The sequence below is a fragment of the Manacus vitellinus genome, unplaced genomic scaffold, assembly GCF_001715985.3.
Source record: "Manacus vitellinus isolate BGI_N305 unplaced genomic scaffold, ASM171598v3 scaffold_1_pilon, whole genome shotgun sequence".
NCBI lineage: Eukaryota > Metazoa > Chordata > Aves > Passeriformes > Pipridae > Manacus > Manacus vitellinus.
In genome coordinates, this window is record NW_021939396.1 from 14,155,837 (window position 1) to 14,172,193 (window position 16,357).

The 16,357-nt window shown below is 37.8% G+C and overlaps 1 protein-coding gene across 4 annotated transcripts in view; it reads left to right on the forward strand.

Moving 5' to 3' along the window:
* Positions 1-16,357, forward strand: part of TRPS1 (transcriptional repressor GATA binding 1) — a 195,142-nt gene that overhangs the window by 45,129 nt on the left and 133,656 nt on the right. For all 4 annotated transcript variants that reach the window (XM_018077400.2, XM_018077410.2, XM_029959348.1 and 1 more), the window contains one exon: positions 960-1,563. In XM_018077400.2, the coding sequence (XP_017932889.1) occupies positions 960-1,563 (604 nt within the window). The remainder of the gene's footprint in view (positions 1-959; positions 1,564-16,357) is intronic.

A 16,357-nucleotide genomic window follows, 5' to 3' on the forward strand; every position in this document is an offset into this window, starting at 1 on the left:
TTTCGCTCTGCATTGGTAGGATGCCGGGCGCAGTGGGGCCCGGAGCCTGGCAGAGGGCTCTGACCGCTCCTGTACTATAAACAATTATTCATAATGGCGTTAGAGAGCTCATAAACAGTGTTCTGTTCCTATGATAGATACAGTAAATGGGTAACATGTTGTTCCCATATAGCAACATATGCTTTACATAATATAGTAATGCAGTACTTTATCTAGGCTTTTAGAGTTAAAACAGGAAGGCGTATTATTCCACACTGCTCCACAGCTCCTACCCAAGAATATCTGTATTTGACAGGAAAACACAGTTTGTAGTGACACAGCCAATTGTTTTGCTTTTTCTTTAGCGTGGCATCTTTCAAAGTTATGTTAAAATGTGTTAGAGAACCAAGAAGTACTGTCTGTTGTGTTCAGTCTTCTGTCCTTTCCTGTATACTTATCCGTAAGTTAAACAGAGCTCCATTCAAAATCATATTTGTCAAGCAAAAGCATATGAAATTGGTGGAAAGTAAAGGAAATTTTGAAAAATTTTAACTTTCTAACATAGATCTATATTATATAAAGTGTGTTTTTTTTTTATAAAAAAGAACTGTCCTCTTCTAACTATTTGATTTTGGTTGACAAATATGTGTTTCTTTAGTGTTTCTACTGCAGTAGAAAGTGAAAAGTGTATTGCAGCAAACTGAAGAGAAAAAACAAAAAATCCCAGTGAAAATTTTATAAAGTTTAGAATAATGCAGAGAAATGTGAATGAATGATAGGAGGCCATTGCAAGGCATGAGGGGAAAAACCAGGAGGATTTTCGCCTTATTGTACAAGACACCAAAGTAAACCTGCTTGCTTTATTTAGAGGGGATCACACTGAGTTCGATTTATTTTCTTAATCTTGGTAGGTAGAACCATTGTGAGAGGGAAGGCCAAGGGGAGACTCTTATGTTAATAGGCTTGTGGTTTTCTTCCAGGAGAGTACACAACTGCTACAAATGCCGTCAGTGCAGCTTCACAGCTGTTGACACTCAGTCACTACTAGAGCACTTCAACACTGTGCACTGTCAGGAGATGGACATCACTACAGCCAATGGGGAGGACAGTCACGGTGTTTCGTCAATCAAGGAGGAGCCAAAAATTGACCTCAAGGTCTACAGTCTGATTAATCCAGATCCCAAAATGGGGGAGCCCATATCTGACAGCATAGTGAAGAGGGAAAAGATAGAAGATAAGGAAGTGCTCAAGGAGAAAGGCTGGACTGACAGCCCCAGTGATGATCTTCGCAACGTGACCTGGAGAGGAACAGACATTTTGAGGGGGAGCCCATCATACACACAGACCAGTCTGGGCTTATTGACCCCAGTGTCCGTTGGCCAAGAGCAGCCAAAGCCTTTACGGGATAGTCCAAATGTCGAAGCTGCCCATCTCGCAAGGCCCATGTACGGCTTGGCAGTGGAGAGCAAGGGTTTCCTGCAGGGCGTGCCAGCGGGAGCAACGGAGAAACCTGGGCAGCTCACCCAGCCCTACTCTGGTTCCGGGGACAGCAAGACGAAGGATGAATCCCAGTCCTTATTACGGGTAGGAAACTATTTTTTTTTCCTCTTGCTTTTTGTGATTACATGTATGTTATGTTTAATTAGCCATGCAAATGATTTCTTCAGGTCTGGAGTAATGTGGTTGGGGTTCTTTCAGTGTGTGGAAACAAACAAACCAAAAAAAATCAAAGGAAGACTCAAATCTGTAGAGCCAAACTGGCAGGTAAATGTTACAAAGGGTTACATAAAATAATCTATATATTGATGTAGTATTAGTAAGCAAGTGCTTCTGCTTTTGCTATTTAGCTCTGATTGAATTTTGTTTAATCATTCCTGCTAATTGTGCAGGTTGGTCATGCATTTGAAGAAGGAAGGTTTAGAACCCCAGAAGGCTGCACATCTGTTACACTAAAACAACTAATCACCTCTTAAATTTTGTGGTGACAGTTCACACTTAAACAAGATTTCATATTATTACATATCTAAGAATATGAAACCTGAGTTAAATATTAATAAAAAGTAACCTTTTTTTTTATGAAGCAACATAATTATATATCAATTTTGACACTTCTCTGGTTGCCTTGGAAGCAAAAGAAAAAGAAAAAAGAGAAAAGGAAGGAGCTCGGGTGATAAGAGATGGCAAATATTTGCTACACCAAATAATTCCTATTTTTTTTTTTAATAAAAGGACCTGTATATAAGCAACTTCCCCTTCTGGTGAGGTATGTTTTCCCACTGTAGAGAAAACTGGGTTTAGAAAAGGTGTCAAATTCTGAGGACCTGAACAGAGAGACAAATAAGTACCTTCCTCCTGGAGTCGTCACTAGATGTTTTCATGTAGCAGTGATAGCTGCTCCCTATCAGAACTTACAGAAACTTGCCACAGGAGCAGTCAGTGTGCAGACAAACCTCACTAGAATGGAAGTGATGATCTGCTGGTTTCTTTTATTGTCTTTTATAAGAACATTTATAACCATAGCATCCATTACTGTAACATGTAAGAAGAAGACAAAAGGCAAGATATATGTTTTATTCCATGGTCTGCTAAGTTTATACATAGGTATACATATAAGACTTAAAAGCTCTTTTAAATACAGTCAGTGGTCTTAAAAGTATTGCAGTTATTCTAATTATAAAACAGCATACCTATCACTTAAACTCTGCATTCAGTTTAGGGAGACCACAGACTTTGGTACTTTACAGGCCATGAATAGTTATTGTCAGATTTTAAATGTATGAGAAGCAGTTACAGTATGACAGGTTCCCTGTTGCTAACCTGGGTGTGTGCTCACTGTAGATGGATTATATTTCTCTCCTCCATTAGAAATATGTATTAACATATAGACATAAACCCATCTAGCAGTCGAATTCATGCTGTACATATGATGCATCCCACTTCAGTTCTTGTAGTGGTTTTTAGCTGTGCACAGAACATATTGACCAGAGAAGCCACTTAAATTGTGGCTTATCAGAATACAAATAATTTTCCTTTATTTTTTTGACTACTAAAGAATGAAAAAACCCAAATAAACAAAAATCCGCAAATTTGCAGAATCAGTTCTATAAAGGTCTAAATTTGGTTGGTAGCTGGAGCCTAAAATCTTAGTAAGCAGTAAGATAAGGCCATTATATTGTCTGTTTTAACCACCACTGAATATATAATGGGAAACTGCTTCTTATGCCCTTTGAAAAAAAAAATCTCAGACACTTTTTAGAAGTCTTTATAAAAAAGCACTAATGTATATATATATACACATACACATATATATATATTTACATACATATATAAATTTTTTTTCAAATTAGTATTTTTATCTAACTGGAAATATTTTGATGGGTTCTCAGAAATATGAAGAACCTATAATTTCCGTGTTTTTCTGAAAAAAAAGTCTTATTCTTCTGTATTAACAATCCATATAAATTAGTTCATCGCATTTTAAAATTTGTACAATCCAACTTTTATGTCTTTTAATGATTTATTAGCAGATTATGTCTATACTGACTGATAAAATCATATCAACACCCTTAAAATAGGAATTACTTTTGGGTACTCCATTAGCTGCCTTGCTCTTTGAACTCTGTTGTGCTAAAGATTTCTGGGTCTTTTCCTTAGTTACAGTATTTTAATTTTTACTTTTCTTCTTTGAAAATTGGGCAAGTTGCGTTTGTCAGTTTGAAATATTAAAAAAAAAAAGGAAGGAGGTTAACTTTTTTTATCTGCTGAACAGAGTTCCTAATCTTACATATTTCATCATGATTGATGGATAGAGGAAAAAATAATGAGAACTGAAACTTCTTTAAGGTAAGGGGTGATCTGAAGGATAGGAGGTATGGGAGTGTGATTCTGTGAGTGATATTAGTTCCCTCTTCCTCTCAGTTTGTGGAAAAGATCATAGAAACCCAACTCCTTTATTTTGCTCTTGATTTAGTTTTCTGTAGACAGTTATGGGATGCAGTACTGGAGCCAGGAAATAAGAAGACAAAGTGATGGTCAGCTCAACCATTGGGAGCTTAGTGTCAAATATTACCTTACATACAGATAGGCATGTCTGGGAACTCACTTGGCCCAGACAGAATTAGAAATTATTCAGAAAAGAACTTACCGTCCATTATTGAAAAAAGCAAATTTTTATAATTCTCTGAAATAAAAAAAATACACTATACTGTTAAGTAAGTCTCTCATTATTATCCACTTCTGGATACATTTATTTTTCTAATGTGAAATAGCTAGTAGGACTTGGTACTATCTGAAAGCAAAGTGTTAAATCAATACATCCTTCTGGTATCACATAATGAATGCTCATGCAAAACACTGTATCCTAGGACGACTGGTGACTAGGAAACAAAACCTATAATAAAATCACTGTGGACACCTTAATTTTTTTCCCCCCAAAGACTGACACAGAGGAAGCCAAAAGTTTGGGATTACTCAGTGAATAAACACTGTGAGAAATGGACTGAAAAAAAAGTCCCTAACACATCCCTTTGGTTGTACTGGCTATTCAGTATTTGTAAAGTGGTTCTACTTATTATAAATGATTTATAATGATTTGACAGTAGCAGCAACACTGTGTGCTTTTCATTTTTTAGTTTTCCAATGACTGGGAGAAGGCAAAGCCGAGATCAGGTTTTTTCACATTTTTTCATATAGATAGAGGTTGATACTACAAGTTTAGAAGTGATTAGAATTTTGATAAAATATCAGAGACAATAAAAATCAACTGGGGAAGGGATGAAAATATACCTTGGCCCACAGAAATCCCTAATGCTTACAGGATAATTTTAAATTTTTGGAAATTACTTGGAGTGGCTTTCAGCCATTTTTATGCTGTTTCTTACATTCTTTCCATGCATGATGGCCATGGTCCCCTCCCCAGACTCTGTGTTACAGTAGATTATTTGTGGGAGTCATTAGGGTAAGATTTCTAAAAGCCTGAATCTTTCGTGACCTTTCGGGAGCTGGGGATGGTGCAGTGGTGAGAGCTCAAACTCTGCACGTGTGCAAAGACACATGTGCAGTGGATGCACCTTTTTTCCCGGGAGTGCTTCTAAGCTGTGTGTGTGTAACAGAATCTTTCTCTGGGGCTTGATACACTTCTGTGAGTAGCTTTAATTTATTTTTCTTATTAAAATATTTCCAGCAGCTGTACTTACATTGAATTGGTATGTTTTGCAAATGGGAATTACCAAAAATGTACCTCAGCGTGGTACAATGTAGACATTATTTCTGCTCTTCCTTAGAGTAGCTGATTTTATAGTTTAAAGATTTGTTGATACTGGAAGGTCTATTGAGATGCAAAAATGTTCCTTTTTTTGGGTAGCACATTGGCAGCCAGCAGACTCCAGGCCAGGCAGATTGTTTAATGCTTTGACAGTGCAGATCTTGGACAGCGGGAGCTTTTTGCTAAACTGATTTTAAATGAAGTGTCCTTTTTTTTTTTCGTATGTGTGGACACTGCAGAACAAAGTTTTGTGCAAAAATGAGAAATTGTAGCGTGAGCCTTCAGACCTATACACAGACCTAGTTAGCCCACCTAAAGGTGTTGGTATGCACATCGTACTTTAGCCAACACACATGCAGAATAACACAGATCAGCGTGTCCTGTGGTGCCACATGGACCTACAGACAGCAAGGAGACTCCTGTGTATTAACCATAATTCGTGTAATGGAGGGATTTGTGTACCATCAAAGAGAGAGAGATTGTCACATTATTGCAAAGGTAGTGTTGATTTTTATCAAGGTATACTGCAGGCTGTAACATTAAATATTTAACTGAGGTTATGTTAACCTTTGCTGTGAGCTTTTTATATGGGGCAAAGGATAAAATCCGTTCTTCTATTAAGCTGAGATTATTTTCACCATAATGATCAGACTGTTTACACACTACAGGAAATCATGGCATTTCAAGAAAGTTTCCATTTACTTTAAGAAGAGTTATTTTCTTTTTGGCTGTGATATTTGCACTTCTGATATATCATATAGTGTTCTGTCTAAAGCTGGTTAGATGGCTTTAAATTTGGGGGAGACAGGAAATCAGAAAAAGTTATTTCCCCTCTCCGTGTTTTGCATTCTCCTATGAGGATGATTGACAGTGCTAATTTTAAAATAAGAAATTGGTATGAAAGCATTAAATTTACATATAATTGATTTAATACCAGTGTAGTAAATATCAGACACAATCCCTAGTGGCAAAACATTATTTCTCCTATTATAAAGCACTGACTCCTGTTATCCACAGAGTTGGATTCCAAATAGATGCAAAGCAGTGGGAATGCTGAGCTGGCCTTTGTGATTTCCAAAAGACGTCTCTAAACATTCAGTTCTTGGCCAGAAGGCTAACATACTTTTGAGGTAAAACCTGCCTCTCTGATGCTGGTAGAAGTATTGCTGCTGCTGCCTTTAGCAGGAGCATGATGAGCAATATGACAAGGTTCAAGCAGAGTGGGATCTTGGTTTAAATGTGATTTTTCGGTGGTCACTACAGGGTGACACACGGAAGTTTTGGTGCGCTTTGGCACCAACCACTTCCAACCACCTTTAGATAGCAGAATCTTAATGATATATCTACAGAAATAAATTTAATGCATATAATTGTATCACAGTTCTTACTATTAATTTTGTGGAGGTCTTAGATGCTGCATCTCATCCCTAGGCCACTTCAAGAAAGAAAAAGCGGCCCTTTAAACAAGAAACATCTGAAATAGTTTCCCTGTAGCTGCATCTCATTTTTTTCCCATTTCCTCTGACTCTGTTAGAGATCTTTCAGGAAGTATTTATAGTCAAGGCCATTCACTGCCATACGGGTTCTCTAATTAGCTGAGGGGAACTCAGCAGGCACTGTGTCTTACTAATGCACAGAGCGCTGGCAGGTCAGAGAGCTGCCAAAGTCTCTCATTTTTTTTAGAAGCACCTGTTTCCACAAGTCTCTGCCTGGGGAGGTAGTGGGCTACTTTTTTAAATATAACTACATCCTGGAAAATTACAAGAATCCTTCAACAAGGAAAATGAGAAAATAAAGTTAAGACTTGAAGAGAAATGGTTTTGAAGCTTCATGTTTACAGTGCAAAACCGAGACGGGTAAAATCCCTGCGCTGGTGAAGGGCTCAGGAACGGTTTCTGAAGGTTTTCAAGTAGTTTAGAAACAAACATGTACTTGGCTGCTTTTAGTAACTACTGGAACCAAACCCATATGAAATTGAATGTTTTGCATTACTCATCCTGACAGAGTGATCAGATAGGACTAGAAAGTAACTTTTAGAAAAATGTTAACCTGCCCAATGAAAGGCATGTTTCTGGTTTTTGTGTGGGGTGTGTCTGTCATGTGGTGAGACAACCCCACCTCATCCATGTTTACCCACCCAGCAGGGCACAGGGTTTTTTTTCTTTTCTTTCTTTTTTTTTTCCCTCCCTTTTACGAAATGTGGTTTAGAAGAGAATTAAGTGATAAAATCATTATTTGGGTGGGGCTCAGTAATAATGTGAAAGGGCAGCAGCTACGTCAAAATCCTTGATGAAAAGGTGAATCAGTATGTGGAACAAAGGGATGGGGAGATGGGTATGGGCCTCCAGGCCGTTGCGTAAGCAACAGGGTTTATTGAAGTTGCTATGATCAATAACAATGATTCAGGCAGGGAGAACTGAGATAATTCTTGATTTAAAACAAGCTGCTGCGTTTGGATAGGAGAGGTTGTAATGCAGATGAGAACAAAAGAGTGCTTTCTTGTATTGAACCGAGTGGCCAAAACAGATTGACAGTCAGTGTCACATTCAATTAGCTCCATTTTATATTACCCTTCCTAGTTTAGGTAGGAGAACTCTTTTGCTCTCTACGATTGTTATTTGGTGTCCCAGCATCGGTGAGAGAGAGAAGGGTTTGTGCATTGTTTTCACCTGGATACCACATGCCTACACCTGGGCTTGGTTTGCTGGGTGAACATCACCTGGTGAGTGAGGCAGCTGCTCTGTGCCATCACTGCCGTGGGGAATGGCAGTATCAAACTCGGCAGGAGGGTAGGAGTATCCTCGGTTCCTGGGTACAGTTCTCCTTAGCAGCTCCCACTACTCTGGGCTGGGTGGGGGTCTGGGCACAAAAGGGGCCCCCAGCACTGTCTCCTGGCCTGAACAGGAGCCCTTGATGTGTGGCAGGTCAAGCCAGAGCCTCTGTTGCCCTGGGCTGAGTCTCAGAGCTCTCCCTCCCAGCTTAGCCTCCCTGCGCTGCTGAGCCGCCTCTGCTGTCCCCGAACAACAACCTGGTCCTGCAGCCCTTGTTCAAACCCCTTTTTGCTGAACTGGGCACATGGAACGAGGCAATGTCATTTTTGTAGGCGTGACCAATCTGGTAAGCAGCTACTTTTTTTACTGTCTTCAGATACATTCCTGATTTTTTTTTTTTTATTTTTTTTAATTCTTCATTGTGCTGACAGTGGCTGCAGGTTGGTTAAAGCAGCCGGGTGTGGGGCACAACTGTGGGCACAACTGTGGGCACTGCAAAGGCCAACAGTGCAGCAGCAGCTCCCTCCAGTCTAAACAGTTTGGAGAACTGTCAATGGGAAGCCTTGCTTAAAATGGGAAGTAAGTAAATGCAGCTTCTTGCGCGATGACTAAATTAAAGAATTAGTTGAGCTTTACCAAAGTTTTGAAACGTTAAGTGCGACTATAACCATTAAACATCCCTATTATTGTTCTGTACTGCCAGTAGTTCTTAGCAATAGATTGTATACCTGAAATGAAATGGAAGCTTCATTTGTATTTAGAAACTAAGGGTAATCTTTGCCAAACTGGGTCTAATAAGAAGCACACATTCATGTTCGAGGGCAGAACTTGCTACTAACATGTAGATTTTCAATGGAGAATTAAATTTCATAGATGAATGCGGGCAAGGATTGTACATAATTCTATTTTTGCCTGAAGTACTATGGTGCTGAACAGTGAAAATCTATGTGAAGATACCTCTTGCAGCTGGAAGTGCAGAGTTGCTTTTTGTGCTGAATTTCAGATGACTCTCTACATGTATCCAGTAATTAAAAGACAAAAATATATTCTTTTAAAGGAGGGATATTATGATAGACAGCAAATAAATGTTTGATTTATTGAACTAAAAGGGAGCATTGTAATTATAATTTATTTGAAGGAATCCAGATGCTATCCACATTGTAAAAAATTCAAAATGGTAAAGATTTAAAGAGATTTATGAATAAACAGCGCACACATACGTTCTGTGATTTTTTTCATGGAGGTATCTAGCGCTGTTAATACAGCTGGATAAAAATGACAATTACAGAAAATAGCTGTTAGATGAACAGATGTGTGCTGAAAAAGAAATACGTGTGTGTGTGTGTATGTGTGAGATATGCAAAAGATTTTCTGGAATGTCTTTTGTTACCTTGGCACTCCTCAAAATATGCATGTGGTTACCTTCGAAGTAGTCTTAATTTTAGGGTCTCTAATGAGTCCAATTGATTTAGTGAACAATTTCCTGCTTAATATAATTAATTTACTTCTTCCACCAAGTTCTGTTTGTAAAATGAAGCTTTATAGTGGCTAAGTGATTCTTGCTGACATTTCTCTAGGCATTTTTTTAGTAGCATTATATGTATTTTAGAAAATCTTACAGTCTTTTTTGTAGTGATATAGTAATATATGTAATATAAATCTATAAGTATATGTATTCCATGTTGCATGCTACGTTACTTAGAGTTCAGATAGGATGTATTTTTTAACATAAAGATGAGAAGAGGAACAGGGATGTTTTCCTTTTTTGTGCCGTGCACAGTATTAGGTTTCTGAAACAAATGTGGTATTGGCAGCCCAGGCTGTGCTGCCCTTTACAGGCAGCTTGAGAACAGCCTTAGAAATCTTTGCTGAGTTTGTGTATCCCTGTGCTGCCTGAGATTTTCAAATCTCAGTTTGGTGAATCATGTTTGTCCTAGTCAGATGCTTAATTCTCTGTGATTTCTTGTCTCTCTAGGCTTTAGTCTCCTGATTCTATCAGTAAAATGGGAATAAGGGCAATTTCCCATCTCAAAAGACAAGAGTGAAGGGAGACATGTTATACTCTGTATTGTGCAACAGTGCTATTGTAATCAAAGCAAGAAGAGCCTGATCCATAGGCATCCTGAATCAATATTCCTGGTTAACTTCTCTGGGTGTGATGATGTAAACTTTCGCAAGAATACCGATGGAAGAGAAAAAGTGAAGAAACAGATTATAATTTTGTTAAAATTTCTATTCTTTCCTTCAGCCTGGGGGGGAGAAGGGGAAGAGAGGAGTAAGGCATTTGCATTTCTTCGTTTACTTTGACCTCATTTTGGTTGATGTGCCTCTGATGTGCATGGTAGCAAACTGCACATTTTCACTTATGGGAAGACATCTTTTAACGATGGCTTGCAGTGCAGTCTTTAATCATGTAAGTTGCCTCCAGCACTTGCTGAGAGTAGAATTCCACCCTCTCCATTTTCAGATGGATTGTACTATTGGCTGTTTCTCCTTGCAAGACTGTCTGTGAGTTGAAAATTGTCTTTAAATTAAAAAAAGTGAGGAAAAAAGAGAAATAATCAGAGCATTTGTCAAGAAATTTGCTATGAATGGGAATGAGGAGCAATGCAAACAAGCTTGAAATGAGTTTTAATTCACATGTTATTCTGGGAGCCTACAATTTCTGGTTGAGAAAATGGCATATTTAGGTCTATTTCCTCCAGTTTTGGCATGGAGTAATGCCTGTTTTGTTCAGTCAGATGTTCAAATGGGGATTTTGGATGCTTAGAACTAATTTTAGTAGGTGGGGGGCAAATTTATTATGATGCTACAAATAGAGTTTGATCACAGCTGCTTCATTGCAATTATAAAAATTGGCTGTGAATTGCCAAAACTATATTTGCTGGTTGAAAAAAAATTAATCTCATCTATACAAAACTCTGTCTTGTTACCCTTAAAGTTCTGAATAACATTATTTATATACACAGTATTTTGAATTTGACTTGATCATGTTGCCAGAGTATTTTCATGCCTCTCTCCCTCCATGCTCCAACAGTGATAGTGTACTCAAAGGATTCTCCCATTCTTTCCTGAAGGAACTCCTTGTGTTAGGGTAAATTTCTGAGCTTGTTCTGAAATTACAGTAAATCACACACAGACCTCTTAAGACTTATTAAAAATATTAGAAACTTCATTGGAAGTTGGGCACTTCAAAGCTCTCCCTACTCCAGTCTGTACATGACTAAAAGGCTGTAAGGCAAACACCACAAGGTGAGAGCTTTCAAAGCAAAGCAAAACTTAATATACAGCTATTATCCCCTTTATAAGACATATGGAGAATAATATCTTTACATATTTATGAGGATTTTTTCTGATAGTAACTGCTTTAATGTTCATGGACTTATGCTTTTGAGTTAGAAAATACTGAGTTGTACTTCATATTTTTTTGGTGTTTCATGGAAGCTCCTCTCTCAACCCAAGGTGAATGTATCCTAGACCTGTTTAAAAGTTGGTATTGTGCAGAATAAGCTTAGTCAGCATGCTTTTTCGGAAAAGTGTTTTCTTCACAAATCAGTAAATGGACTCAGCTATGGTGATAATTTTGGCATTCCTCCCTCCAGCTGATAAAAAAGACAAATCATCTGTAAAGTTCTCAATTGACAGCACAGTTCCTTTTAGCATATTACTGAAACTCATTTATATTTAACTGAGGTGTTCTAGAAACTTAAATATTGCCTTTTGTTTAAAATTCTCATAAACCCTACTTCATGCAGTGTTTGAGGGGTGGGGAGAGTTAATGGAAAACGTGATTAAAATCTTGTAGGCTTCAAAGCTTGTAAACATCTTGGCACCTACATATGTTTGTGCGCATACATGTGTGTGTTTACTAATTTTAAATTAGGTTAAAAATTAGAACGAAATTAAAAAAAAAAAGATATTGAAATTAAGAATGGAAAAAGGTTTTCCAATGAACACAAAACTCCTTTAGTTATTTAACCAAATGGATTGTAAGGCAAGTATTAATAACTTTTAAAGCAAAGAACATGAACTTTTACAACTTTACTGATTTTTCCATTATGGAAAATTATGTCCTGCTTAGCAGAAGTTTTAAATCTGAGTGGATTTTTAAATACATCTTCCATGCTTTTAAGACTGTAATATTAATCATCTCTTAATTGAGATGATTTGCCTTCTAATAGCCAGTTAAACAGTTGAGGGGAAGAGGTCCTTGTGGTGGTTACCCATAACAACTGTCAGAGCATATGTGATGTAGGGACTGAAAAAAATTAAGAGTATAGTTAATGTCTGGTAAATTTGGACCCTCAGTTTCTTGGTATAATGTTCCGCTAAGTGACTCCTCATGTTTTAATCAAACCTCATGACCAAATGTGTGTATCTCAGGAGAGGTGTTGCATTTGACTTCAGTATCTTGAACTGGCACTGGTGTAGACCTCTGGACTGAACTTCTTCTGAAATACATAATTTCAGTGAGTGAATTGACAGTCTGGAGAGCAACCGTAATCATTGCTAAAGGTATTTGAGGGCTTTTGTAGTGATACCCTCCTTAAGAAGTGAAGCATAAGCCATTTTGGGCACTAGTTCCCCAGGTACATCACTGTTGTAAGGAAAGAACATTTTTAAAAACACTGAGTTGAGAAATATTGTATCTGTGCTGATTCTGTAGGTCCTTGGCAAAGAAATTAAATTTTGTAAGCATTGGGAAGTGAACAGGAACTCCATCCAGCAGTCCACAGTGAAGGGCTCCCGATGCCTGGAGAGCTGCTGGATGTACCTGGTGTTCCGCCTGGCTGTGAATGCCTCTGGACCCCTGCTGTCAGCTGTTTTTATCAGTATAGATCTGCTTTTCTCTTTACTTGGCCAGGTTGCAAAGAAACTTTACTGTAGCCTCCCTTTTCTTGTCTTCTTGAGCTTGGTTTGGCTCTCTCCCCCCTCAATCTTTTGTGGAACTCATGTTTTACTGCAGTAAAAGTAATTAAAATTCTCCTAATTTGGAGCTTTCTTTTGAAAGAAAAATTACTAAACCATTCATTCTGTTATAAAAACTGTCTAGGCTTTCTGATCTGCCTTTCCTAAAATATTCATCGTCTGCATTGCAAGTGGAGGCTTTGTGATGGGGAGAGATTAAGAAAAATTGTCTAAATCTTCTCCTCGGCATCTGCACTTTGCCGTGGTTGGAGCCAGGGTGCTGGTCTACATGGGCTCTGCTCCGACAGGTTCCCTCTGGAATGCCTACCAGCGTGCACGTAAATGGCCCTCGCGATCTGATACCCTTCCTACCAAAAATATTCTCATGACCTCGCTTACTTTCATCAGCAGCACTAAGTAAACCTCAGCTAGTGGAAGGAGACATGTTGGAGCACAGCAGAAGAGCAGAATGGGTGAAACTACAAATTGTTAGTCTGTTAAACACAGATTATGTCTTTGGGTACAATTCCATTAGAGACTGAATGAGTCTGGATGGGTAGTAGCTTGTGGAAGTATTTGTTATGACAAAACCAACTTTTCATTAATAGACAAAGTTATCCTGTTTTCCTCTGTAGTCTGGCCAACTTCAAAATGTTTCAAACTAATTTCAGACTTGTAAAACACTGTCTATCAGATACAGACATATGGATTGAACTAGTAATTTGCTTGCCATCTGCTGATAAAGGAAACAAGGCGTCTAAGTAGAAAATGAAGAATTCCCTTCCTCTCCCCCTCCCATTGGAATGTCATATGGTGCTTTTAGTAGTTGTTTGTATTGACATTTTTATTGATTGTTATGTAAAGTGTTACATTGCATTGACCTGAATCTGCTTTGAATCTCATAATGATTTTTTTTGTTTACAAAATATCCATAATCATTTGAGCCTATAAATAATGTTTCTAGAAAATAACCAACAAGAGTTAAGTAAAATTATATTTCCTTTTTAGTCAAAATTCCCCCTTTCCTCCTGAAAGACAGGATAAAGTCTAGGAAAAACAATGCAATTCCCAACATAAAACCAAACAAACTAATCAATGAAAACTTTTCTGCGTAGGGAAAATGGACTCTTGAGCTTTCTGGATTCTTCTCTGTCAGAGTCTTTTCTCACCATCCCTGATAGTTTCTGCAGGTCCAGAGTTTGTCCCCCAAATTTTGCCAAGGCTTAGCTGTGCTGATGATAGCTATTTTGCACAGGCCCTGGTTGTCTCTGGGAATAATAATAATAGTACTCAGCCCATAATGAAAGTTTAAGTGTTTGTTCTTTTAGTTAATGCTTCCTGTAAGTTTGTCTATATTCATGAGGCATTTAGAGTTTCTCTGTTTAAAAGTGACTTAGCAAGTACAAAACAAAATAACTTCTCAGTAGGCACACTGCTTTCATGTGTAATAAAATATGATCTCAATCAGTGCTTCAATACCTGGAACATTTACTAATTAAATAATAATAAATACTTGTTTCAGCCCTAGTTCTCTGTAACTTTCATATTTACAAGTATTTTATCTTTCATTGATTTCTTTAATACATTTTGAACAGACAGTGCTAAAACATTCACAAGCTATGTTCTTAAACATAAGTTACGTCTTCATAAAAAATGATACTCAGCCGTCGATTTTCTTTGGTAAGATAAGCCTGTTTTTTTCTACTGCAGTTGGATTATTAATTTCCAGAAGTGTGGGAGGTAAAGAATGTACCAAAGATTTTCTATATGTACTTGAAGTGAAAGTAATATGGAAAATCGCTACTTGTCCAATATGCTGTTTTCTCTTTTGTAAATATCTTTGTTTTTCTGAAAATTTATGTTCTTTATAATAACCTGCAAAATCTATGAACAGTGCAGAAACCTAGTGAAGAAAACTTGGTACCTTATTTTCTTGGTGTGGTTATGTATGGATTCATTTGAAAAAAAAATAAACAATTATATAAATAATAAGTTTTCCATGACCGAGAGTTAATTACCATTTTACATTTGGAATTTACGCTTGCAGAAAGTTATCACAACAGTAGGAACATCTTAACCAATGGACATTCGTTGCAGATGTGCACATAGGAAGTGGTAGCTGTGACAGCAACAAGTCTGCAAAAGAGGAAAATTCACAGAGTACTGGAAGTAAGACCTTAGGCAAATGCTCCAGTGATGGCTTATGGAAGGCCTTAAACCACAAGTACAACCACTAGTAGTACTATTACTGTATGGTTTGCCTTATGCTTCCCTGCTGTTTTTTATGGCTTAAGGTGCATCTAGTATATGCAGTCTGTCCTTGTACTGTGTTTCTATGCCATGTTCCAGTGCACTTATTCTAGATCTACTTTGCATCTGGACCCATTGGCTTTTATTCTGGTTCTGTTTCATTGAAAATATTTTCCTGCTTGTAAATTTTAATATTTACGACATACATTGGGATGTATATATCCAAATATTTTTATCCTTTCAAAGTTGGGGTTTTTTTTAAATAGGATTTCATAAAATGCTTTGAAACATATGATGCAATTTATAAAACACAGGCATTTACAGTATATTGGCTGCAGCAAGAGAATCAAATTACTGCTAAGAAAATACTTCTTCACAATGATCAGGAGCATATTGGATGTTTAGTCTGGTGTTGCCTACCAGGACTGGTAAACTTGCTGTTGATGGGCATATTCACCTAAGGGTATTAAGTAGCTCTTCACAAGTTAATATTTGTCCATGATGGAGCTTGGTAGACTGCCTAGGCAGGAGAGGAGGGGATGATCCATGGGGTAGGAGGAGCCAAGACCTCCCCTCCCCTCCAAACCTCTCCGAACCTCTCCTCTCCTCGTGATCTGGGACAAATGCATATTTCTTTGGTTCTTCTGTAGATGCATATTTTTATTATATAGTGGATTCTAAAGAACACTGAGATTTATGAACATTATCAAATTGTTTTGGGAATGTTGGATATCAGGTAGTTCAGAAGCAGAAAAATTTATAAAAAATAGCTGAGATTTTGTATGTCTGGTATACATGTATCTCTTGTCTCTTGGAGCTGTTCTTTTGCAGACTAGTTTGCCATACTGTGATATTATCACACTTCTGACAAGAACAAATGGTTTCAAAACCATTCATGTCAGGTCAAGATGGTGAGAACAGCAGATAGACATGAGAACCGTGACTGTATAAACAACATACTCCCATCACCGGACTAACGCAGGTCCAGAGAAGTGGCAGCACTGTTCTCGCTGCTCAGACATTGCCGGCGCGCTGTTCCCCCCTTCCTGGCGCAAGAGAATTCACTGCGACTGTTTATTTTCAACACATGGTTGATATCTTTGTCTGTCTGTCTGTAGATCAGCTGTGCCTTGTTAGGAACTTTACTCATGAGCCCTGAGAATCTTGCTCAACCTTTCATCTCCCT